This window comes from Lactuca virosa, chromosome 1 (genome assembly GCF_052849685.1).
Source record: "Lactuca virosa cultivar CGN04683 chromosome 1, Lactuca_virosa_CGN04683_v6, whole genome shotgun sequence".
Classification (NCBI taxonomy): domain Eukaryota; kingdom Viridiplantae; phylum Streptophyta; class Magnoliopsida; order Asterales; family Asteraceae; genus Lactuca; species Lactuca virosa.
The window spans coordinates 318004178-318031030 of NC_136426.1; the positions used below are offsets into that span (position 1 = coordinate 318004178).

Below are 26853 nucleotides of genomic sequence, written 5' to 3' on the forward strand. Positions count from 1 at the left end.
TTTGTTCAGATTTAGTCAAAGTATCATTTACAATGTTAACTAAATCATTCGAATCAAGACATTCATCAACTTTGACAATTCCATATCTATACTTGTCATTCGGAACTTTGTCAAAATCAGCTATTTCTTTTTCACAGTCATACGAAATGTTATCTACCTTAGCTCTTTCATAAGCTAAAAATGGCAGCAATTTTCTATGTTGTTCTTTAGTGATTTCGCATGAATGATGAAGTTCAGTTATTTTCCCATATAATCTTTTAGCAGCATTACAGTAAATGTTTCTTTGTGCTAACAACAGTTTATTATCACTAGATAAATTGTCCCTATCAACCATGATATTCGTTATTTGAAGTTCTAGACAATCTATCTTAGTGATTTTCGAATCTAATTTCTTCTGTGTCTCTAGCAATTGCATTGACAGCTTCTTAACCTCATTGCTAGCAGATACCACAATCGAATCAAAATAAGTAACAGTTTCATCAAAAGATACTAATTCAGAATTATAAGCATGTACTGGAATATTAAAAGATTCAAGAATGTTTCGTACCTTTGTGGTCATTGGTGATTTGTCAGCAGCTTTTGATACGAAGCATCTTCCATGCACTTCGTATGTTTCCTCCTCTGATTCTTGCTCCATTTTTGCAAACGTAGCTCCATGGGTTGGATTTCGCATTTCCTCATCATCTGATCCAGATGACCAGATTTGATAAGTACCATCTTCATCCTCATTCGCACCCTTTGCAACCAGAGACAAATTCTTGGCTTTCGCACGAACCTCCTCCAACTTTTCAGCATAGTACGCCTCATCCTTGACCTTATTCTTTCTCTCATCCTTCTTTCGAAGCATACAGTCATTTGCAAGGTGATTAGCACCATTGCAATAATGACAATCAATCCCAGCATCTCCCTTTAGTTTCTTCTCAGACTTTCCCTCAACAGGCTTCGAATCTTTCATCTCATCTTTCTTTTTCTCTTCCCCAGCACTTTTACTTAGAAAGTTCCCTTTTGTCTCAGACGACTTTGCCTTCGGATTGAAAGGCTTTTTGAAGAACTTTTTTACACGATTGTTTGAATAAAAGGCAACTGCCTCATCATCTGAGTTCATGATGAACCCTTCATCTTCATCCGAAGCATCTTTCTCAGCATCTTTTTCAGAGATCTTCGAAACCAAAGCTAATAGACCTCCCAACATAGCCTTCGATTCTTCAGCTATTTCGTTCACTTCGCTTTCATGAGTCTTAAGTTGGTTGTACAAGTCATTCAATGTTGACGTATCAAAGCTCTGTTGATTCTTCACCATCATGCTCACACTACGCCATTCCTTTCGAAGTCCCATAACAAATATCAGATTGAATTCCATGGCTGATCTGGTGATACCATATCGATTGCATCGATATATCAATTCATTAAGACGATCGTAATAACCTTCAATTGTTTCACCATCTTTCTGTCTGAAGTCCTTCAGCTCCACTAAACATTGCTTCACAGAATTAACTTTCGTCTTCTCACTTCCCTGAAATTTTTCCTTGAGATTGTTCCAGATTTCCTTTGCAGTTGTACAACTCCTCACGTAGTTGTAAACAACTGGAGGCAAAGCTCCTCTTAGCTCTCTTACACACCTTTTCTCCAGCTTTTTCAGACGATCAGATTGATTTTCAACTTCAGAGTTTCCAGAAGAAGAACCAATTGGTTGAACATTCGATGGTGGATTGAGATTGCCAGAAATGCAATTCCACAGTTCTTCATCCAATCCATTGAGATAATCCTGCATACGATCAGCCCACTGATCGTAATACTCAGGGATGAGCATAGGAATTTTGGTGGATGATCCTAGAAGATGAGAAAATGAAGTCATGGAATTCAGATTGAATGACGCCATTGTTGTACGGAATAGATCCTTGAGAATTTTTGAAGAAACTTTGAGAATTTGACAACAAACTGTATGATTCAAATCACAATCACTCTTAGAACACTCGATTCAATGAATTAAGTGTAGAATCGAATCACATACTTAGATCTAAATAATTTTTCACTTTCAAAAAGTGCGGAAACTTTTGAATCAAAAAGTTGACTCAAAAACCTTTTGAACAAAGTGAAAATCAGATCAGAGATATGATTCCTGCTCTGATACCAATTGATGAGACAATGAATCAAGTATTGAACGAATTAGAGTGTAAATTCAAAGTAGAATTGAAAGATTTGAACACCGATGTAACTATGATCTGTTTGGCTCTATTACGCTTTTGCTAATTTTACAGAGTACAATCAATATTCTGTAAAGACTTCGTTACTAAGACACTAGTAACCACTCCTATTTATAGAAGAGAAAAGCGTACAAAAAATATACTAAGGACTAAACATGAAGCTTCGAATATTATGCCCTAGTAAAATACATTACAAAAATGTTCGAAGACCCTAAATACAAACTTCGACTATTACAACATTTCGACCCTAACATGAAGGGAATTTTCTTTTCTGATGGAGTTAATGACGTTCTTGGAATAAAAGTGCGGTTTCCAATATTAGTTCCAGATATGATATGTGCCTCAATAACACGTTTGCCCAATGATATCACCTGGAGTCTTGTCCCATTACACAATCCATTTTTCTGATCAATATTTTTCAGCAACATAACGGGAACACCTATTTTTAAAACTAACTTATGGTTTGGTAAACCCGATACTTTCAGACCATTTAAAACATTAGGTGAATATAAATTTTCATCAAACTGATCATGGACAAATTTAGATTGGCATATACTATCTGAACTTAAATATTCAACCTCATCTCCTGGAAACTTCGATAGCAAACGATCGTTTATTTCCTAAACCACTTCATTTTTTGGAGCAAGTATTGCTCTTTCTTGAAAATAGCTTGTATTGTTGTACTTTTCCAAAATTGAAGGATATACGAAGTCGATTAATGAACCTATGGGATCATGTGGATCATTAATGAGAATATCATCTGGAATATCAATAACCGTTTCTCCATCGTTGATACCACCAAGTTTTCCTTCTCCTATATCTAACAGCCATTTTGCAAAATCTCTGATCTTTTCTATATCAGATTGATCCCTTCCAACAGTTAGTCTCATGTTTTTTTGTTAATTTATGGATCTTTATGTGTTGCCATAAATATGACGAGCTTAAAGAAGCATTAACAATGTTTGTCTACTTCCACCTGGAAATAACAGGTAGAATTTGTCTAAAATCTCCTCCAAAAACAATAACTTTCCCTCCAAACGGAATATCCGAGTTGGTAGAATTTTCAGACCTGAATAAATCTTTCAAACTTCGATCTAAAGCTTCAAATGCATGCTTATGGACCATAGGAGCTTCATCCCAAATTATCAATGAGGTTTTTCTCAATAAGATAGCAAGGTCACTACCTCGATTTATTCTACAAACAAAATCCTCTGTTAGTTCAAATGGAATTACAAATCGAGAGTGTGTTGTTCTACCTCCGAGAAATAATAGTGAAGCAATCCCACTTGAAGCAACATTTAAAACAATATGACCATCTTTTCTAATAGCTGCAGATATTGTTTTCCATAAAAAAGTTTTACCAGTTCCACCATAACCATAAACAAAGAAGACACCTCCTTTATTTTGTTTAACTGCAGTCATGATATCAAGGAAAATGTGACGCTGCTCATTTGTCAATGCAAGAAACATACGATCAAACTCGGTATTCATAATGGGAATGTCATAATCTAGCTCCTCGATGATAAGTCGATTGTTTGAAGAAGAAACATAATCAACATCCGGGATAGGCATGTTTTTATAATTTTTTAGACTCAAGTTGTTCCGAAGTAAAACTTGTTCTATCTCGAACAAAATTAAGTTCTTAAGTTGATCTTCATTGAGTGATAAGTCTATAGGAGAAAGAGCAAATTAATTTGAAATATTATTATCAATATTTGTATTATAATTAAAATATTAATTAATGTATGTTTAAAAATAAATAATTGACAATTTAATAAATAATAATAATAATAAAGTTTAATACCTGGAGACTTGAATCTCTGTCGTTGGTTATAAAGAATTCCATCTGCCAAATATTCCCATGTGTTTTCCCAAACAACCTCCGGTTTAGACATACTATTACACATCAACAATGTAGCAAATAAGAATCGTAGGTAAAAACCAGATCCAGAATGACTCACTTCTTTGATTGCATCGATGTATTCCTTGTCATCATCCAAGAGACCAAGAGCATAACAAGCATCTCTAAAAGAAGAATATTCTTCACCATTTACTGTGCGAATTTCTTCAAATGATTTGGGACCTTTCACCTTATTTAACAATATCCTTAAAAAATAAGCTTCACCTAGATTAGGTGAAACCGAATGAATTCTACCAATGCACTTTCCTACTTTCAGTGGCTTCCAAATCCTATCACCACGTTGCCAAACAAACTTTGTAGGAAATTCAACATACGTAAGTTTCCGTGCATCAGCATTAACTACATTACACTCCATCCAAGCTGTGAACATTGAAGAAGCAATAGAAGGTTTGTCCAAAACATCGTCAATATCATCGTCTTCCCCATATATAATTTGTTGTTGACCAGGAAGATGAAAAGGCAGTCTAACCACAGAAGGATACATGTAATGAACATCATATTTAAAAATTCGCCATGATGCTTCACCTGCAGATAAATATCTACAGTCGTAGTACTCATTTATTTCATCAACCGCATCATTAGTATCAGACTCGTTATTGCTTTGTACAATGCCAACTGTAGCTCTATCAGGTCCCTTGTTTATGTATTTAAATAAATACTTTATAGAAGAACCCTAATTGCACCATTCAACATTAATATGTGCTTGATATCTTTTCAATAGATATTTGTTGTAAGGGTCAACATTTCTATTATCCAACTCCACGCCCGATTTTTCAACAAAATGACCATCGTTTCTTCTCCTATATAATGGAAAACCATTCTGATCAACAGACGTATGATTACAGAATTGCTTTGGAAAGTTTTTCGAGCACTTTTTGTCGACCATACAAGGACAATTCATATTTTCAGCTCCACATGGACCATGAATCATGAACTCATTCACAAGAGAATACAATTTTGGATCTTCATCTATGTTTGGTATCTCAGCGGAAATTGTCGGATCGATAAATTCAACAGTGGGCAGCTTGTAGTCAAAATGCATAAATAGACATATATGACTATGGGGCAAACCTCTTTTTTGAAATTCATTTGTATAAACAACTGCATAATATTTTGCACAAAAATCAAATATGATTATACCGTAATGAAAAATATAATAAATATATAATAAATAGCATAAACTTTTATCAATTATGAAGAAACATTATTTCAAATACCTGCTTGAACTATGCCAAAAATGTGATTCTCCCTTAAGTCTTTAATAAATGCATCAAGCTTGATTTTAAACAACCTACATAGTATATCAGGTCTGTCTTCTGGTTGAAGTGAAGTATCTTTAAGAAACCTTTTAACCTCTGGCCATTTGGGATTACACGTAAAGGTTATGAAGAAATCAGGATATCCAAACCATTTACATAACGACATGGCATCCAAATAGTTCTGGAGCATATAGCGCGCACCACCAGTAAAAGAGGAAGGTAATATCACACGTTGGCCAACGTTGGAGATATATGTAGTCCCTTGAGCTTTTTGGTTACGTAAATTCTCATATGACTCGCATCTAAGAACATGTTGTTGCCTACGTATGTAATACAATCTCTCACTTTCAATTATGGTATAAGCATCTACCAAAAATTGTTGATGCAACCTTTTTGAATTAAGAATAATTGAGAACGAATGATCCCTGTCTTGAATTCTAAAAGCAAAAAATTCTCTCATTGTACATTTTGCGCGCTTGCTGTTTGTTGTAGATGTAACACCTCTATGAAGAATATCAACGTTGTAACCATCATCTCCATATGGAAATAGTAGCGGATATTGGAGAGGAAGGTAAGAAGGATGCAATTCACTGATACGTTGTAGAAATCCCGACTTAGTTTCAACAACGATGTCTCTATTTTCAACTGAATCAGAAATGTCACCTATAATTAAAGCGGCAACCTCAGAATCAGTTGGTAGGTTATATGTCCTTCCATCTCGATCTCTTCTGCCGATGATTTTTAACCTCATATCAACTTGAGGATATTTTTTAAAAGTATCTCTTACCATCCTATAAGAGCTAACCAATACATTATTTGAATCTAACATCAACTTCAAATCTTCAATAATATCATTATCGATTGATGTAGATTGATGTTTTTCCCCACTATAAAATTTGAAAATATACATAATATTAGTACAAAAAAGATCGAAATTAACTATGAATAAGAAGGTTGAAAATATACCCAAAACATCTCTGTCTATTTGAATTTTTGTTGTCCGTATCATAAATGTATAACTGAGAGAATTTTGGTTGCGATCCATCTGGTGGTAAAAGGCTTCCAATACTATGATAATTTTGACAACCAAGTCTGAAAATGTATGGAGCATTTCCTCTATTGATTGAAGAATCAATTTTACCACCCATCGACGTAAAAGAAAACATTGAATTGTAACGTCGAATGTTTTTCATAAAGTTTTTGCTTTTAGAATCCGTTCCTCGAAACATTCTTTCATAAGTTGGTGGTGCGTTCTTTAAATATGGAAGTTGAACCTTGTCATAACCACAACATAATGAATAATATGTGTTTCCTCTTTCTTTTCCTCTAATGGATTCATTTTTCCATAATTTTGCATGACATGTTTGACATACCACAATTTGATCACCATGATCCAAATATTCTGTAATAAAATAAAGATTTATAAGTAAAATATTGAATTTCATAAACAGTTATAATACAGTATTTGAGTTGTAAAAGAAAAAGAAAATGGGTATATATATGGATTACCTTTGGAAATACCAATTATTTGGTTTTCACTAATGAATTCATGCATATTTTCTACATCTGCTGTCAAATCAATAAATGGGATAGGAGATAAATTTTCCAACTTCCTTTTTAATTTATGACATCCTGAATTTAACTTGATTGACGATGAAGAAGCGGTTATTGTAGATGCATTTCTCGAGGTCATACCATTACAAAGTCCAGAGTAATGTCTATTATTTTGTAACGTTGAAGTTGTGTAGTTATTAAAACTACTATTGGCTGGAAAAAAATAGTAAAATTATTACCATTTGAAATGTTAGAAAGTGGTTGAAAGATAATTTTGAAAAGCAAAATTATTACCATTTGAAATGTTAGATAACAGAGTTCAACATTTATATATGAAGAAAATGATTGTAGGGGTGTATTTTGGTTTCCACGGGATTTATAGGAACGAACATTTTCTTTTTCACGAACAACGTTTTTTTGATTGATCTGTAAAAAAACAAATTGTTAAAAAAATTGAAGACATGTATTATAAAATTAAATTATCATGTAAATTTTATATTAGTACATTGAAATAATAAAAATGATGATAATGTATGTATTTTTATATAGCTATATGAATGGTGAAAATTAAAAAATAAAATAAGAAATTACAAATATCTGTGTGTGTTAAGACATGTGTTCCACATCGATTTTGAACACTGGATTTTGTATTCTTTTTCTTCGACCTCATATTATCCAAATATAATTTTATCTGTCTTCTTTTCTCTTTTGCTTGTAGTACATAAAATCATTTGTTCATGTATAATGAATAAAAAGTATATGATATAAAATGTATATGAGTGTAAATAATTGTGTTTGATATAAAACTGAATATAATAAATGATTGAAATTTGGTTAAAATTATATTTTTCATACTAATATATAATAAATAATAATAATAGTGAAGAAAGAAATGTACCATTGTAACCGTTGTTAACAAATGTTGCAGATGATGAATCTTCCTTGGTCGATGAAGTAGGCAATTTTTTTGGTTTTTCTTATTATGTTAATAAAGATTATTGTTAGAATAATACATGTTATTATTTGATTATGAAATTGCTTCAGGTAGATAATATATTTATTTAAATATGGATTTAACAATATCTTTTTAAAATATATAGAATTTATAAAACATTGTAATTATATAATATGAAAATAATTTATGTGATATTTTTGTGTTATTAAAAGATATATTTAGAGCTTAAAAATGTGTAACAAAAATATAAAACAAATGTTAAAGAACAAACATACCGTTGTAAGGTGTATCAAGTGCATTTGTAGCTGTTGAAGTTTGTCGGCTTGATGTAGTAGACAAATTAATGTTAATTCTATTATCTAAATAAAAACTATTTAATTTTCTACTCTTTTTAAAATTAAACGACTTCATGATATATCTCGAATCTGAAGAAATAACAACAATTAATTTATAAGATAATATGATAAACAGTAAAGAGTATGATTAAATTAAAGCAAAACAAAGTATAAACTAATATTATGAAAATATTTTACATATAATTGCAATTTGTTTTATCATATTCTTTAAGTGGGTCTATTTTTGAAATATGATTGCATTAATATATTTTATATTTTTTTTATGTACCCTAATATAAAAAGTATATTTATTGTATATTTATATAACATTTATAAAATAAAATGTGAACAAATACTATTTATATTAAAAAACATATGAGTAAACAAAATGTACATAAATTTTTGTTAATGATTCACAAGTTAATATAGAAGTTAGTTGTCATTTATTATTAAATAGGGACCATTTACGTATATTTACTTAAACATTGAGCATAAATTGGAATTTTATTTACTTAAAAGATAAAATAAACGTTTAGGTTAGTCTAAAACACAAAGAGGCATTAAAGTCGGACTTGTATGTATAGATAGAAACGAAGAACGAAAACAAATAGTTGGGTTAAAGCTTATTCGTTTGTTGTGTCGATCTTTTAAACTTACAAGGTCAAAGATGTGTTAAGGTAAGAAAAATGGGGACCGGAGGCGAAGGTGTATTACAAATCGACTTCAATATTAACTGGAAATTTCAATTTTTCAGAAATAAAGATTTGCTTACCTGTAATCGTCAACTGGAGAGGACAACATGAATCAAGAACGAAAAAACGCAGCTACTATCGACAAAGCAAAGACGATCCAGAGGAAATGAATTAAAATAATCTTTTAATTCAGTTTTGAACTTTTGATTTTGAAATTGTGTGGAGGGAACGATAATTTGTTTTGAAAATTTGAAACTATTAAAACAAATTGTTGTTAATCATCCATGAATATTGGTGAAAATAATAAAACTCTTCTATTAATCTTTTGTAAAACGACATTAATTGTCCAGAATATGAAATTACAAAAATCCAAGAACAGCTTACAGTGCATCCATAGTCAAATTGCACAATTAATTGATTTAAGAGTATCTTAATAGTGGGATGGGCATTTTAGGCATTTTAGACATCTTAAAAGATCGAAATATTTGGTTAACTTTTTCTAGATTCTGAAAGTTATATATAATTAATATTATGTAATCCATATCATTTATATATTATGTTTAATTCCAACAGTTCATGAGATCAGCAACACAAAACAATATATGAGATCTTTATTGGTGATATAATATCCATAGTTACCAAGATACTATCCTTCAAAAATGATAAACCTGGAAAGTTACATGAGGATTAACATAAAATATATAAACACATCATATATTTCATTAAGCAAAATATAAGTTTCAAAGTGGTTACAAACTATGATGTTCTATTATGTCACAACTGGCATTTTTAACCAGGAAATTCTGTGATCATGTAAACATCATCTATGATAATACTTGTAACCCTAACTTGACACCATGCACTATGTTCATTCAATAACAACAAGTACAGTTCGGAAACACCAAGTAAAGATCAAAACTCTATAAAAAACACTTCAAATAGTCAATTAAGGATTTGAAACCCTAAGAACCCCGGTTTAAGTCCATTATGGACTAGGATTTACTTATTGGGCCTAATAGACTAATAAGCTTCCAATTTGACTATTTTGGGCTTAGGACCCTTAAATGGGCTCTAATTGAACCCATATTCATAAAACTTAACATTTTGGGCCATGATGGGTCTAAAATGAATTGGTTTACCCTTAATGGGCCTTATTGGGCCATAATTGATCCAATTAACTCTAATGGACCATAAAACCCATTCTTATATGTCATTTGGGCCGTGAACCATCTAATGAGCCCAATGGGACGAAAAATAATATTGGGCCTATAAAAATTCGATCAAGCCAAGAGTTTGGGCCCAACACCATTTTCTTCATCACACTAGGCCCATTCTCGGCCCAATGATTAAAAGAAAAGAAAAATAAAAGGAAATTAGGAGGATTAATGAGAGTTAGCCACCTCCTTATTGCATGGTGGATCTCCATGCACATCACCTCACTCCTTCTCTCTTCTCTCTTCTTCTTCTCTGCCGAAACACCTCACACCACCCTCATTCTCTCAAAAATCTTTCAAACACTCTCAATAACCCCTACATCTTCCTTCAAATTTCGAAATTTTATGTGCATCTTCAAAGAGGTTTTCATCTAGATCATCATCTTTGGTAAGTGTTGTCATACTTAAGTCTTTGATTTTCATCCTTAAGCAAAGTACACTTCCTTATAGAGTTTCATTTCGTGATCTAACATCCTAGAACCTCCTAAGTTCGAAAACCACTCAAGAAGCTTGCTAGACCCAAAAGTCACATCAACGTCTTCCATTTCTTCTTCAAGACCGAAACATCAAAGCAAATGTGAGTTCATACCCCCCTTGTTTTCGGTTTTCTACTTGTTTTTTTGGGGGAGGGGAATACAAGTAAAATGTGTAGATCTATGTGTCTTATGCATGATATGTGTGATTTCTTGAATTATGTTGTGAAAATGTGTTAGATCTTGACAAATCTCGAGATCCTTGACAAAAATAAGTAGAATCTCATAAACTAAAACATTTTTATACATCATACTACAAGGACAATAGTATATTGCATGTCTAAAATGTGTAAAACAAAACAAAAGCCTTATATAAGAATCTTTGACAAATAAAGTAAAGTTTGGGGTTAAAAGTGATGTTTTTGGTTTTGTAAGGATCAAAGATGTTATATTGGATAAAACAGAAAAATGTATGATGATCACTCTTTTTAAAGGACCAAAAATGTAAATTTTAGCATCTTGGGCCTAGAAGTTTGGGCCTTACGGTTTTGGGCCCAATTTGCGAAAAAAAATGAGACATTTAGGATTAAAAATTTTAATTGATCAAAAGTGTGAGCCAAAAATGTAAATAAACCAAAATCAGCTTTAAAAATGACATTATTTCTAAATTGGGTTAAAAATGCAAAGTTTTTGGAATTTGGGCCGAAATTGTAAAATTTACGAAAAATGGGCCAAAAATGTAAACTTTTGCCAAATAAGGGCCGGAAATGTCAATAATTGCGTTTTGAGCTGAAATTGTAATTTAAATTATAATTGGGCCGAAAATGCCAAGTAAAATGACCTAAGGGACTAAAAATGTCATTTTTCATCAAAAAGGACTAACAATGTCATTTTATACTAAGAAGGGGCTAAAAATGTCATTTCACGTGAAAAAGGGGCTGAATTGGTCAAATAATCATTTTGAGTCGAATGTGTCAATTATTAAACCATGGAGCCAATGATGTAAATTTTTATAAGGATTTAAAATGGTGTATATTTTCTTTTATAAACTAATAATATCGTTATAAATCAAACGTTGGACATCTTAACATCATAAGAAAATGCTTCGTATAAAAACACTACACCACATCAAATATACAAAAATAAAACAATGGTACGAATGTTGGGCCTGGTACTTGTAATACATGCTTAATGGGCCTTCGTGATCCATTTGCATGTTTATTGTGCCCAATATATTCATTTCATGTCTATTGGGCCTTAGTGATCCAATTACATTCTTAATGGACCTTAAATTATCCTTTGCATGTTTGTTGGGCCTTAGTGGCCCATTTACATGATAATTGGGCCTGGACTAATCATTATGTGTTTGATGGGCCTTAAGTGTCCTTTTTGCATATCTAACAAGCCTTAAAACAATTTAAACGTCTAATGGGCCACAGTTGTCCTTTTTCATGTTTGTTGGGCTTTACCATTTCACATTCATATATCATCGGGTGTTTGTAAAACTAAATACATATAACGTTATACATATTCACGCGGAAACATTTGGGATCTAGTGGGATTTGTCGAATGACATCACTGAGTGTATGACCGTAGCCTGTAGTTATAATCAGAGTCTACTGGAGGGAGAGCGAGAGTTTGTGTATAGATCTATACGTGGTGACCCCCCATGCCTTAGTTGTTCGCTACAGCTAGACTAGGCCAGTCTAGGGCGACGAAACCTTGATCAAATACCGACGTTTGAAAAAATGCCAAGACAGGCAATTTAGTAATTATCATGCATGGTTATAACGGCTCACATAGAGATCCAATACTATCTTAACATTTCCGAAATTAAACCCTTCGATCGTGTCGATACAAAACAACTTATACGATGATGCAAGAACTATAACACTTTTATAAATCATAAAATATCAGATTTTCTGGGGGAAACACTATTAATCATTACCTTTTCTCATAACAGATATAATACAAGGAATTTGGACTTTTCATTTACACATGATTTTACAATGAAAATCACACATACATTTATACTTAGTCATTACATCTTTTTCACAGAATTTTATAGAAAATATCGGATTTTCTGGGTTATGCACCCAATACAAAGTTTTTCAATCAAACATGCTTATGAACTCACCAACATTATATATGTTGACCGTTTTCAAAATAACTTGTATTCTCAGGTAAACGTTAAGCTGAAGAACCATCAAGAATATTTTGGGATATCTTTTATGCACGTGTCAATTATCGTACAATTTATGTTTTCGAATTATGTAATGTTAAACAATGTAATTGATGTGAACAATGTCAGTTGTAATATGTAATGTTGGTGACGATTGTGTTCTGCTTCATGTATATTCATTGTGATGATATTTCAATTTATAGTCACACGAGCCCCCGGACATTTCCGTCGTCTGGTTCGGGGGTGTGACAGATTGGTATCAGAGCATTGTTTATAGTGAACTAGCATATCTAACCATACATGATATGCAACTATAAATACAATGGGACTAAAACACTCTGAATAAAGTACATACATTAAAACTTTAACAATAAAAGTCTCTAAGGGAAATGGAACGCTGTGATTAAACCCGGACAGTTATGTAGTCATATTGGGGGTAAATATAGCTTGATCAACTATATTTATCCAAAATATGACCGACATGTGTTTGGGGGTAATTATGGCGGGAAGTTAACCTAGAAACTCACCACATATTCAAAACTTCTCAGGAATTCAAACATAAATAATTAAAATACTATAGGAGTATTTTTGGAAATACAATATGCATACATGATTAAAATTTTTACAACGTCTTACACCCCTCGTGCAGACTTTATGGCGGGATTTCATCACCCTGGGGATCCCTATTTCCCCAATTAGGGAAATGGAGGATGGCTAGAACCCGAAGAAGAACCTGAAGAAGAACCCGAAGAAGAACCCGAAGAGGAACCCGAGGAGGAACCCAAAGGTGAGCATGAAGAGGAGCCCGTGGGAGGACTAGCAGAGCCGTTAGCCGACTCGGATGAGGAGGAGGCAGAGGGCAGCGACTCAGATGACTCGGACACAGGGTCCGAGGCCATCAATCCTCCTTACATGGCCAGGGTGCCACCATACCGAATGGGCCCCAACGGACCCACGCCCCCATGGGCACATGACATCTGGAGATGGAGCCGCCAGCAGGGAGTGCAGCCCCCGTTTGGTATGGATCAGAACTTTTACGATCTGAGTCACGGTGGACCCGCCGATCGAGCCTTGCCAGTGATAGTGAGGAGGACTCGCGATATCGGCGAGCAGGCGCAGGTGACCGCTGTCCAAATGGTGGCCATGAGAGCCGCAATGGAGCGTACGGAGAGGATGACGCACGAGGTAGTCAGGGACTACCAGATGCGTCAGGCAGCGCTGGAATCCCGACTTCAGGACGCCGAGCGCCATCTAGCTAGACTTCAAGGTGCCTCCACCTCATCATCAGCACCACCGGATCCACCCCGTCGCAGCTAGCACCTGTTCATGTGCTCCTGTTACGATTACCATTTCTCTGTTTTACCTTATGTACTATCAACCTTATGTTTAAGTGATCACACTACTCATAGGGTCGTCATGCTGCCGGATTTTATATTTCTCCATGTACTGTATGCCTTCTGGTAAATTTTCATGTATCAAAACAATTAGTATTAATGAAAATGCTTTATGTTTTTATCATGATGTTGTTATCTGCTATGTGTTTTATTTTCTTGTTTTATGTTAATGCATGGAATTACTTAAATACACACTCGATGCGCCGAGTCTATGGAATTCTAAACTCGCAAAACAATATGCACTCAACATCTTTCTGTTCTGTAACAGAAAGATGCCTCAAAGACCCAACCGTGGAAACAACACAACACAACACCAACGCTGCCTGAAATAAACTCGGTTGCATTTCAGGCAGCAGTGTCCGTTGCGGTCACTGCAACACTTGTACAGATTCGCAACGGAAACAACGGAGAAGGCAATGGGCAGGGAGCCGGGAGCACGAATCAAAGAACAAACCACGGAACCACACGAACCTGCACCTACAAGGATTTCACCAACGCCAAACCTCGAACCTTTAATGGAACAGGAGGCGTAATAGCCCTGAAGCGATGAATTGAGAAAGTAGAATCATTTTTTGAAATCTGCGGGTGTCCAGATGGGTGCAAGGTTAAGTTCGCAGCCTGCACATTTATTGATCAAGCTCTCTCCTGGTGGAATGGCCACATAGAGGCCATGACACTCCCGATGGCGAACGCGTTGCCATGGGAAGAGCTTAAAGAAATGATGCTGGCTGAATACTGTCCAAGAGGCGAAATTCAGAAAATGGAACAAGAGTTGTGGAACCTCACGGTTCAAAACTCCGATATCAATGCGTACATATCCAAGTCTAGCGAACTATCCCTCTTGTGTCCCGGAATGATCACCTCCGAAGGGAAAATTATTGAGAGGTTTATCTGGGGATTGACTGCACCAATCCAAGGAAATGTCATTGCGGCAAACCCTGAGACGTTTGACAGCGCCAAGAGACTGGCTAAGAAATTGTATGACCATGGCAACAAAAAGGGTGCCAAAACAGTAGAAGCGGAGGTTAAGAAAGAAGGTGAGAGCAAGAAAGGGAAGAACAACAAGAGAAAGGGAAAACAGAACTCCGAGTCATCAAAGAAACAACAAATTGTGACTGTCCATGCTGCAACTCAAGCTACCACCACACCACATGCTCCATCCTCATCCACGCCAAATACCCCAAAGCAGTACTCAGGAAATATCCCCAAATGTAACAAATGCAACTTCCACCATCATGGGGAATGCAGAGAGATGATTTGCACAAGGTGCAACCGGAAAGGCCATACAACAAAGTATTGTAGGGCTCAGCTTCAACAAAACCAGATGCCAAACAACAACAACAACAACAACAATAACAACCACAACAACAATAACAACAACACCAATGTTGGGGCCAGTCATACTTATTACGGATGTGGGAGAACCGGGCATTTTAGGCGTAATTTCCCCAACGCAAACAATCAAGGGGCAGGAGCAGCAGGGAGAGTGCTGACAATGGGTCAGGGTGAAGCAGTGCAGGACCCACCCGTTGTCACCAGTACGTTCCTACTTAACAACTCGTACGCATGCATCTTATTTGATAGTGGGGCGGAGCGAAGTTTCGTTAGTAATAAATTCAAATACTTGCTAAATCAACAACCCCAGAAGCTCAACGAAGCCTTCACGGTGGAAATGGCTAATGGGAAAACTGAAACAACCAAAGATATCTATATAGGATGCACGTTAACACTAAACGACCACTCTTTCCAAAGAGATTTGATGCCTGTAAATATTAGGAGTTTTGATGTGATAATTGGCATGGATTGGTTAAGCCCCCATCATGTCGATATTATGTGTCACGAGAAGGCCGTTCGCCTTCATCTTCCTAATCACGAAACCCTAATAATCTACGGAGATAAACCCGACACAAACCTTCGCCTTATCTCGTGTATCAAGGCACAAAAGTGTCTACATAAAAAGAACTACGCATTCCTTGCCCATGTGGTGGATAAAACCAAAGAGGAAGTGAACATTCAAAACATTCCAGTAGTATGTGACTTCCCGGATGTGTTTCCAGAAGATCTTCCGGGAATACCCCCAAAACGGCAAGTCGAGTTCCGAATCGACCTAGTGCCTGGAGCCACTCCGATCGCCAAATCACCCTATAGGTTGGCTCCTGCCGAAATGCAAGAATTATCAAGCCAACTGAGTGAACTCTTGGATAAAGGATTCATAAGACCAAGCTTCTCTCCATGGGGAGCTCCGGTTCTCTTTGTTAAAAAGAAAGACGGATCCTTCAGGATGTGCATTGACTATAGGGAACTGAATAAGCTCACCATCAAAAATCGGTATCCACTTCCCCGAATCGATGATCTATTTGACCCGCTTCAAGGGGTTAGTTACTTTTCAAAGATAGATCTGAGATACGGTTATCATCAACTCAAAGTCCGAGATGAGGACATTCCTAAGACTGCTTTCCGAACTCGTTACAGTCATTACAAATTCGTCGTGATGCCCTTGGTCTAACAAATGCCCCCGCTGCATTTATAGACCTCATGAATCGAGTCTGCCGCCCATTCCTTGACAAATTCGTGATCGTTTTCATCGATGATATTCTCGTATACTCTCGAAGCAAGGAAGAGCATAACCAACACCTCCGGCAGATCTTAGAGACCCTACGGGCTGAAAAGTTGTATGCGAAACTCTCCAAGTGTGAGTTTTGGCTCCGCAGTGTAAATTTCTTGGGTCATGTTGTCAGCAAGGAAGGAATTCATGTAGATCCCTACAAGGTCAAAGTCATTGAAGGCTGGGCAATTCCGACAACACCAACAGAAATTCGCCAATTCTTGGGTCTTGCAGGCTACTACCAAAGGTTCATTCAGAACTTCTCCAAGGTAGCCAAACCTCTCACCACATTAACACAAAAAGGCGTACCCTTCAACTGGACCGTGAAGCAAGAGATTGCCTTCCAAACCTTAAAGCAAGCCCTCTGTAGTGAACCAGTGCTATCCTTACCGGAGGGAACCGAAGACTTCGTAGTTTACTGTGATGCTTCGAATCAAGGTTTAGGTTGTGTCCTGATGCAACGCAGGAAGGTAATTGCATATGCGTCCAGGCAACTAAAAACCCATGAAGTGAATTACACCACCCATGATCTCGAGGTGGGAGCGGTGGTCTTCGCCTTGAAGATTTGGAGGCACTACCTTTATGGTACCAAGTGCACCATTTTCACCAATCATAAAAGCCTCCAGCACATTTTAAATCAAAAGGAACTAAACATGAGGCAGCGGAGATGGGTTGAGCTGCTAAACGATTACGAGTGTGAGATCAAGTACCATCCAGGCAAGGCTAACGTGGTAGCCGATGCCCTGAGTCGAAAAGAGTATTCAAGTCGTCGCGTGAAGAATCTATCAATCACCATTCAATCTCACCTAACCTCACAGATCAAGGAAGCCCAATTGGACGCATTGAAACCGGAGAATGTCGCTAATGAATCACTGCGGGGAATGGATAAGGGATTTGAAGTTAAAGAGGACGGAACACACTACTTCATGAGCAGAATCTGAGTTCCTAAGATTAGGGGATTCAGAGAAGTAGTCATGCATGAAGCCCACAAGACACGATATTATATTCATCCGAGGTCAGACAAGATGTATCTGGATATCAAGCAACATTATTGGTGGCCTAATATGAAGGGAGAGATATCCACTTTCATGGGCAAGTGTCTTACTTGCGGCAAAGTGAAAGTGGAATACCAAAAGCCCTCGGGATTATTGCAATAACCAGTGATACCCGAGTGGAAATGGGAAAGGATTACTATGGACTTTGTGACCAAATTGCCAAAGACAGCAGACAAATTGGATGCTATCTGGGTAATCGTCGATAGATTAACAAAATCCGCTCATTTCCTACCAATAAAAGAATCCTACAAGATGGAAAAGTTGACCCGAATCTACATCAAGGAGATAGTGAGACTCCATGGAGTACCAGTGTCTATTATCTCGGATCGAGATAGCAGATTCACTTCGAGATTCTGGCAATCTCTTCAAAAGGCAATGGGAACACAACTAGATATGAGCACTGCCGACCACCCACAGACGGATGGTCAGAGCGAGCGTACCATCCAGACACTCGAGGATATGATCCGAGCTTGCGTGATTGACTTCGGCAAATCATGGGATACCCACTTGCCTCTGATCGAATTCTCCTGTAACAACAGTTATCATACGAGCATCAAGGTTGCTCCTTTCGAGGCTCTCTATAGTCGTAAATGCAGATCGCCGCTGTGTTGGGACGAGGTGGGTGACACCCAGCTAGCAAAAGGGCAATCGCCAGCCAGTGCTCTTACAGGACTCGAAATCATCCGTGAAACGACCGAAAAGATAATCCAAATCAAAGCTCGACTCCAAGCATCGCGAGACCGACAGAAGAGCTGTGCTGACAAGCGGCGAAACCCTTAGAATTTCAAGTCGGGGATCGCGTGTTATTAAAGGTCTCTCCTTGGAAAGGAATGATTCGCTTTGGGAAACGGGGAAAACTGAACCCGCAATACATTGGACCGTTCGAGATTCTTGCCCGGATTGGTCCAGTGGCTTACAAGTTGCAGCTACCTGCCGAGCTCAGCAACGCACACCCCGTGTTTCACATCTCAAATCTGAAAAAGTGCCTATCAGATGAAACTCTTGTCATTCCTATAGAAGAGATCGAGATCAACGAGAATCTCCTATTCGTCGAAGAACCAGTCGAAATATTGGATAGGGAAGTAAAGCGTACAAAGCAAAGCCGCATTCCGATTGTGAAGGTTTGATGGAACGCCAAGCGTGGACCGGAATTCACATGGGAACGCGAAGATCAAATGAAGCAGAAGTACCCTCACTTATTCTCTCCTTCATAATCCTAGTTTTCGAAAGAATTTCGAAACGAAATTCCCTCTAACGGGGATATGATGTCACAACTGGCATTTTTAGCCAGGAAATTTTGTGATCATGTAAACATCATCTATGATAATACTTGTAACCCTAACTTGACACCATGCACTATGTTCATTCAATAACAACAAGTACAGTTCAGAAACACCAAGTAAAGATCAAAACTCTATACAAAACACTTCAAATAGTCAATTAAGGATTTGAAACCCTAAGAACCCCGGTTTAAGTCCATTATGGACTAGGATTTACTTATTGGGCCTAATGGACTAATAAGCTTCCAATTTGACTATTTTGGGCTCAGGACCCTTAAATGGGCTCTAATTGAACCCATATTCATAAAGCTTAACATTTTGGGCCATGATGAGTCTAAAATGAATTGGTTTACTCTTAATGGGCCTTATTGGGCCATAATTGATCCAATTAACTCTAATGGACCATAAAACCCATTCTTATATGTCATTTGGGCCGTGAACCATCTAATGAGCCCAATGGGTCGAAAAATAATATTGGGCCAATAAAAATTCGATCAAGCCAAGAGTTTGGGCCCAACACCATTTTCTTCATCCCACTAGGCCCATTCTCGGCCCAATGATTAAAAGAAAAGAAAAATAAAAGGAAATTAGGAGGATTAATGAGAGTTAGCCACCTCCTTATTGCATGGTGGATCTCCATGAACATCACCTCACTCCTTCTCTCTTCTCTCTTCTTCTTCTCGGCTGAAACACCTCACACCACCCTCATTCTCTCAAAAATCTTTCAAACACTCTCAAGAACCCCTACATCTTCCTTCAAATTTCAAAATTTTATGTGCATCTTCAAAGAGGTTTTCATCTAGATCATCATCTTTGGTAAGTGTTGTCATACTTAAGTCTTTGATTTTCATCCTTAAGCAAAGTACACTTCCTTATAGAGTTTCATTTCGTGATCTAACATCCTAGAATCTCCTAAGCTCGAAAACCACTCAAGGAGCTTGCTAGAGCCAAAAATCACATCAACTTCTTCCATTTCTTCTTCAAGACCGAAACATCAAAGCAAATGTGAGTTCATACCCCCTTGTTTTCGGTTTTCTACTTGTTTTTTTTGGGGGAGGGGAATACAAGTAAAATGTGTAGATCTATATGTCTTGTGCATGATATGTGTGATTTCTTGAATTATGTTGTGAAAATGTGTTAGATCTTGACAAATCTCGAGATCCTTGACAAAAATAAGTAGAATCTCATAAACTAAAACATTTTTATACATCATACTACAAGGACAATAGTATATTGCATGTCTAAAATGTGTAAAACAAAACAAAAGCCTTATATAAGAATCTTTGACAAATAAAGTAAAGTTTAGGGTTAAAAGTGATGTTTTTGGTTTTGTAAGGATCAAAGATGTTATATTGGATAAAACAGAAAAATGTATGATGATCACTCTTTTTAAAGGACCAAAAATGTAAATTTTAGCATCTTGGGCCTAGAAGTTTGGGCCTTACGGTTTTGGGCCCAATTTGCGAAAAAAATGAGACATTTAGGATTAAAAATGTTAATTGATCAAAAGTGTGAGCCAAAAATGTAAATAAACCAAAATCATCTTTAAAAATGACATTATTTCTAAATTGGGTTAAAAATGCAAAGTTTTTGGAATTTGGGCCGAAATTGTAAAATTTACGGAAAATGGGCCAAAAATGTAAACTTTTGCCAAATAAGGGCTGGAAATGTCAATAATTGCGTTTTGAGCTGAAATTGTAGTTTAAATTATAATTGGGCTGAAAATGCCAAGTAAAATGACCTAAGGGACTAAAAATGTCATTTTTCATCAAAAAGGACTAACAATGTCATTTTATACTAAGAAGGGGCTGAAAATGTCATTTCACGTGAAAAAGGGGCTGAATTGGTCAAATAATCATTTTGAGTCGAATGTGTCGATTATTAAACCATGGAGCCAATGATATAAATTTTTATAAGGATTTAAAAATGGTGTATATTTTCTTTTATAAACTAATAATATCATTATATATAATTGCTAAAAACTCAGTAACCTTTGCCAATTCTCATTTCTGCCACATTTTTTTCCTTCTGCTACTTTGGCCACACTGGCTGCTATACTATTTGCTTCTTTTTACTTCGCCGTCATTTTTATTTTAAAAGGTTTTTTTTAGAGACCGCCTTAAATATTTGGTGATCGTTATCTACTACACCGACGGTCCCTTTTTTTGCACGACCACGGCTCCTTAATTTTTTCACAGCTTCTGTCATTCATCGTTTTCTCTTCAACCCACCATTTTCTTCCTTTGATGCCTTCCTGTAGATTTGTGAGGCGGCGATGAATGAGGAGTGCCTTTGAGGAGCATAGTTGTTTCGAGTCGCTTCGTCGGTGAAAACAGTATACCGGAGGTGCTTCGTCGGCGTTGAAGGCGACCGGTGTTGGCCAAGTCGGTCCGTGGAAGTGGTCCACCTTTGAGGAGCATTGCTGTTCCGAGTCGCTGACCCCTCCAACGTCTCTATCATCGTCCCTTACATCACTCTGCTTCGTTCCGGTTTTGCATCGGCTGGCTACGTCTAATTTCATTTCATTTTTATGTAGGTTTCGTCAAATTTGAAAGGGGCTTCAAGGTCGGCTTGCGAATTCCAGGTATATCACCCCTAATTTTGGATTTGAAATAGCTTAGAATTTGATTTTATTGTAACTTCCCTCCAGACTTCATCATTGTTTCTGCTGTGTTTTTGGTTTCACCCAGTTTTTGGTTTCACCATCGAAGCCCTAGAAACAACCTGTTTCATCTCTGGAAACGCTAGACGACCATCACCGCAGCCTCCACAGCTCGCTATGGAGATTCCTCTGTTGGTGGTTACCAGATGCTTCCATTTGCTAAACTAGGACCAAGGTACCTCTTACTTCGTTCTATCTTTATTTCCCGTCCTCTTTTCTATATCGATACCATTGTTACTGAATCAGGGTTCGTATTTTCATTTGTCGGTGCTATAGCTTGCATCTTCTTTACCGATTCCAACTGTCATCTCCACCATCGCTCCTACACCTTTGTTCGTCCAGAAAAACGCAACAACGATTATCTGGTGTACATCGTAAGAGGTTTGGGTTTATTTCCAGTTCCTGTTTTTTTTTGTTCGTTTCCAAGTTTTTGGATCTTCGTTTCGTTGTCTCTCCGTTAAATTGAACAGGATTTTTGAAGGTTTCTCTTCAATTGATGGAAACCCGGTCGCATGCCACACACCTTCTCGCCACTTTGTTAACAATCGTCGCCTCTCACAAGCATGCCTCCAATTCAGATTGTAAATCAAGTATGTCTATCTCTACTTTCTCTCTTCGATTCCTATTTCAGTTGCTTGATTTTAAATCATCTCTATTGTAAGCTGAAATGAGTTTGAATTGGTAGGATTATTATTACAAAAATTTGAAGAAAGTGAAGACGCATACGACCTGTTTGATAAAATGTCTATTTGAAATCTGGAACAGTTTTATTTAGATATAAAACCAGTTTTACATAATAACCAGACCAACAATAATTGCCTATTCTTCAGGAAATTTGGTATGATTCATTCATTTAATGCTTTGCTAAGCTTAATAAGATGTTAGTTGCTGCCCTATTTTATGATGGCAAAAGCCCATTGTGTTTTATCTTTTGATGGTCATTTATGAATCATAACGATTCTCAGAAACAATAAAACCATATGTAGCAATTGATTTTCGTTACAACATCCACGCAATTCTGTTCTTCTACTTCGTACATTGCAATTTTCTGCATCTAACCTTTTTGTTTCTTATCAGGTGGCTTTGAAAACACTGATAGTTATCCATAGGACACTAAGGGAAGGTGATACAACTTTCAGGGAAGAACTTGTAAATTTCCAACAAAGAGGGCGTGTTCTTCAACTAGCTAATTTCAAAGATGATTCAAGCCCTATTGGTATCTTTTTTGATTTGTTTTCAACTTACAATTCGAATCTTTAAAATGTTTTAAGTAGTTCATGACTTTTATTTTTTATTTTTATAAAATTTTCAGGTTGGGATTGTTCTGTTTGGGTGCGTACATATGGCCTTTTCTTAGAAGAAAGACTTGAATGTTTTAGAGTTTTTAAATATGATATTGAAGCTGAAAAAATCCCAACATTTGCTCAAGGTCAAGAAAATAAGGTATTTTTTTATATAACATTAATTAATTTCAAGAAAATGATAATCACATAATTGGTTAAGTAATTCACAACATTTTAGTGTATCTTTTTCCATTTTTTTTTGCAGAAAAATAGAAGAATATAAAATTCTGAAACACTTGAAAGTTATATAAAAGCTTAGGTTAATCAATTTTTCTATAAAATTGTGGAACTTTCAGGTTAATAACTTCTTCACTTCTAAATATTAAAGTATAATCAAAGTCATAGAACATGTAATATATCTCTTTCTTTTAATATATTTATTTGAATTCAATATCAATACAATGTTTTGAATTTGAGTAGATACTTGATATATCAGTTTTCTGTAGAAAAAGATGATTATTTTCATTGATTTGATACAAAAGGAGTGAAATATGGATTTTTTTGTTTTATTATCTTATATTATAATAATAATAATAATAATAATAATAATAATAATAATAATAATAAGTGCAGGGTTATAGCAGAACAAGGGATTTACAAAGTGAAGAACTATTGAAACAACTTCCTGCTTTACAACAACTGCTATATCGACTTATGGGATGCAGGCTAAGGTTACAGGTCAACAACACTGTCCTGTAAAGCAAATCACAAACTTATCTGGTATTCTAAAATAAAAAAAAACCAACTTGAGTTGTTTCTTATTGATAGTGTTTTTGTTTTATGACAGACCTTATTCATTCTCCCCTTGGGCAATTACCACTAACCATTGAAGACCGTATGCAAACATTCTCAACATACAGGAACAAGAAAACAAAGAGGAATTTTGGCAGAAAAATCAAGGTATTATATATTACGTTATCACATATTTTAGATTCTTAATGCACATTTCTTGACGGGTTACCAAGATTATTTTTAGAAAAACTTTGCATCTTTAACGTTATTTTTTTTCTTTCCAGTATGCTAAACTTATTTTTTTGAAAACGCGAATAAGATTGAAGCGGTTCTGGAATGTTTTGAAACACAAGGGTATTTTGGTCCAAAATAAAAGGTTATAATGTTTTTTTGGAATTTTTTTTCTTCTACACCTATGACTCGGATTTCCAATTTTCAATTACCAATTACAGTTTTCAATTAAAAACAATGATAAATGTAGGAAGGAAATTAGACTATGTGATTATACTAATTATATGGTAACGCAGGCCATTTATTGACCATTATGCCCCTGGTCATTTAAAGTTTTTTTTGCATTGTTTTGGCTTGTACTTTGTTATTTTGGTTTGTATTTTTGTCATAGTAAAAAATACACAGCTCATAAACTTTTTTTTTTTTGGCTATTACAATATTTTTTTTACCAAAAACGACAATGCACTTTAGGTTTTTTTTTTTTAGAATAAAAGTCGTGTGCTTTTTACTATTAATCAGGTTTGTTATAGATTGTCTTATCAGTGAATCTAACAAATTAGTTTGAATGGTTATAGGAAACGAATGAGAAGAAATTGAAGCTTTGAAAAGGCATCAAATGACACTTTTGGGTAAGCAACACAATATATTTATCTGTTTTTTAATCGAGTTAATGACAATCATGCCCTTGGTCGTTTAAAAGTATTTTGATGTCATTTTGCCTTTTAAAAGAGTGATGTGTGAATGTAGGCAAATGTAACCTCGTACTAGACCAAAACCAATACGAACAAACTAATCCTACTACTACTAAAACCAAAAAGTAAAGTAATTCATATTTAGTTGAGATTTAATTTTTATTTGGTTGTACTTACTTTCATTCTTGTGTTTTTGACGGGAGTTTTCCTTATTTGAATACACACAGTCAACTGGAAGAGACAAAAAGTGGATAGGATTACTGGTGAATGTACCAAATGAGCAGTATTGGAATCCGGTTATACCCAGCGGAAGTTCTTGGACTCCGATGATTCCAGGGAAACTGATCTATCAAAGATCAAATTTTATCAAAACCGTATTGCACAAAGGAACTTGAACCCCTAAAAAATCAGCAATCCCTTACATTTAATTTGGACATGATTTTGAAGAGCATTTACGCATTTACGCAAACTTGATCCAACCCGGCGCCAACGCCAACGCCGCAAGTAATTCCCTACTAGTTATAAATCAAACGTTGGACATCTTAACATCATAAGAAAATGCTTCGTATAAAAACACTACACCACATCAAATATACAAAAATAAAACAATGGTACGAATGTTGGGCCTGGTACTTGTAATACATGCTTAATGGGCCTTCGTGATCCATTTGCATGTTTATTGGGCCTAATATATTCATTTCATGTCTATTGGGCCTTAGTGATCCAATTACATTATTAAATTATCCTTTGCATGTTTGTTGGGCCTTAGTGGCCCATTTACATGATAATTGGGCCTGGACTAATCATTATGTGCTTGATGGGCCTTAAGTGTCCTTTTTGCATATCTAACAAGCCTTAAAACAATTTACACGTCTAATGGGCAACAGTTGTCCTTTTTTATGTTTGTTGGGCTTTACCATTTCACATTTATATATCATCGGGTGTTTGTAAAACTAAATACATATAACGTTATACATATTCATGCGGAAACATTTGGGATCTAGTGGGACTTGTCGGTTGACATCACTGAGTGTATGACCGTAGCCTGTAATTATAATCAGAGTCTCCTGGAGGGAGAGCGAGAGTTTGTGTATAGATCTATACGGGGTGACCTCCCATGCTTTAGTTGTTCGCTACAGCTAGACTAGGCTAGTCTAGGGCGACGAAACCTTGATCAAATACCGGCGTTTTGAAAAATGCCAAGACAGGCAATTTAGTCATTATCATGCATGGTTATAACGGCTCACATAGAGATCCAATACTATCTTAACATTTCCAAAATTAAACCCTTCGATCGTGTCGATACAAAACAACTTATACGATGACGCAAGAACTATAACATTTTTATAAATCAGAAAATATCGGATTTTCTGGGGGAAACACTATTATCATTACCTTTCCTCATAACAGATATAATACAAGGAATTTGGACTTTTCATTTACACATGATTTTACAATGAAAATCACACATACATTTATACTTGGTCATTACATCTTTTTCAAAGAATTTTACAGAAAATATCGGATTTTCTGGGTTATGCACCCAATACAAAGTTTTTCAATCAAACATGCTTATGAACTCACTAACATTATATATGTTGACCGTTTTCAAAATAACTTGTATTCTCAGGTAAACGTTAAGCTGAAGAACCATCAAGAATATTTTGGGATGTCTTTTATGCACGTGTCAATTATCGTACAATTTATGTTTTCGAATTATGTAATGTTAAACAATGTAGTTGATGTGAACAATGCAAGTTGTAATATGTAATGTTGGTGACTATTGTGTTATGCTTCATGCATATTCATTGTGATGATATTTCAATTTATAGTCACACGAGCCCACAGACGTTTCCGCCGTCTGGTTCGGGGGTGTGACATATATTCACCCAATATACAAAAGATAATTACTAAATGTCTTAACCATGAAATATGTAACTTCATAAAAAAAAGAGATAACAGTTACCTACACTAAGTTTTTCCATGAAATAACATTCTCTTTAACTATGTCCATTGCATCTTCCATCTTTCCTCTGGGAATGGTCATGTATAGCATATGCTTGATGTATG

General features: G+C 35.8%; 2 protein-coding genes across 13 annotated transcripts; one reads left to right on the top strand and one right to left on the bottom strand.

Annotated features, from left to right (window-relative positions):
- Nucleotides 1-3170: 3170 nt before the first annotated feature.
- On the bottom strand, nucleotides 3171-8451 carry LOC145131151 (uncharacterized). The gene is made up of 9 exons (XM_079065881.1): nucleotides 8427-8451; nucleotides 8169-8318; nucleotides 7837-7914; nucleotides 6894-7151; nucleotides 6351-6786; nucleotides 5343-6271; nucleotides 4868-5226; nucleotides 4009-4798; nucleotides 3171-3874 (listed from the first exon to the last, which is right to left on the bottom strand). The coding sequence occupies exons 1-9, from the start codon at nucleotides 8449-8451 to the stop codon at nucleotides 3171-3173; spliced, it is 3729 nt and encodes a 1242-aa protein (XP_078922007.1).
- A 12793-nt stretch (nucleotides 8452-21244) lies between these two features.
- On the top strand, nucleotides 21245-25526 carry LOC145168242 (putative clathrin assembly protein At2g01600). Of its 12 annotated transcripts, none has more exons than XM_079087223.1 (11): nucleotides 21245-21707; nucleotides 21814-21960; nucleotides 22062-22166; nucleotides 22267-22375; nucleotides 22863-23001; nucleotides 23098-23228; nucleotides 23334-23424; nucleotides 23702-23848; nucleotides 23916-24028; nucleotides 24667-24720; nucleotides 25011-25526. In XM_079087223.1, the coding sequence occupies exons 4-7, from the start codon at nucleotides 22349-22351 to the stop codon at nucleotides 23349-23351; spliced, it is 315 nt and encodes a 104-aa protein (XP_078943349.1). In that variant the 5' UTR covers nucleotides 21245-21707; nucleotides 21814-21960; nucleotides 22062-22166; nucleotides 22267-22348; the 3' UTR covers nucleotides 23352-23424; nucleotides 23702-23848; nucleotides 23916-24028; nucleotides 24667-24720; nucleotides 25011-25526. The 12 variants fall into 12 exon arrangements, with proteins under 12 accessions (XP_078943349.1, XP_078943348.1, XP_078943343.1 ...); XM_079087222.1 differs by having other exon boundaries at nucleotides 23702-23806; XM_079087217.1 differs by lacking the exon at nucleotides 23334-23424 and adding an exon at nucleotides 24145-24236 and having other exon boundaries at nucleotides 21247-21707; nucleotides 23702-23823.
- The last annotated feature ends 1327 nt before the right edge of the window (nucleotides 25527-26853 follow it).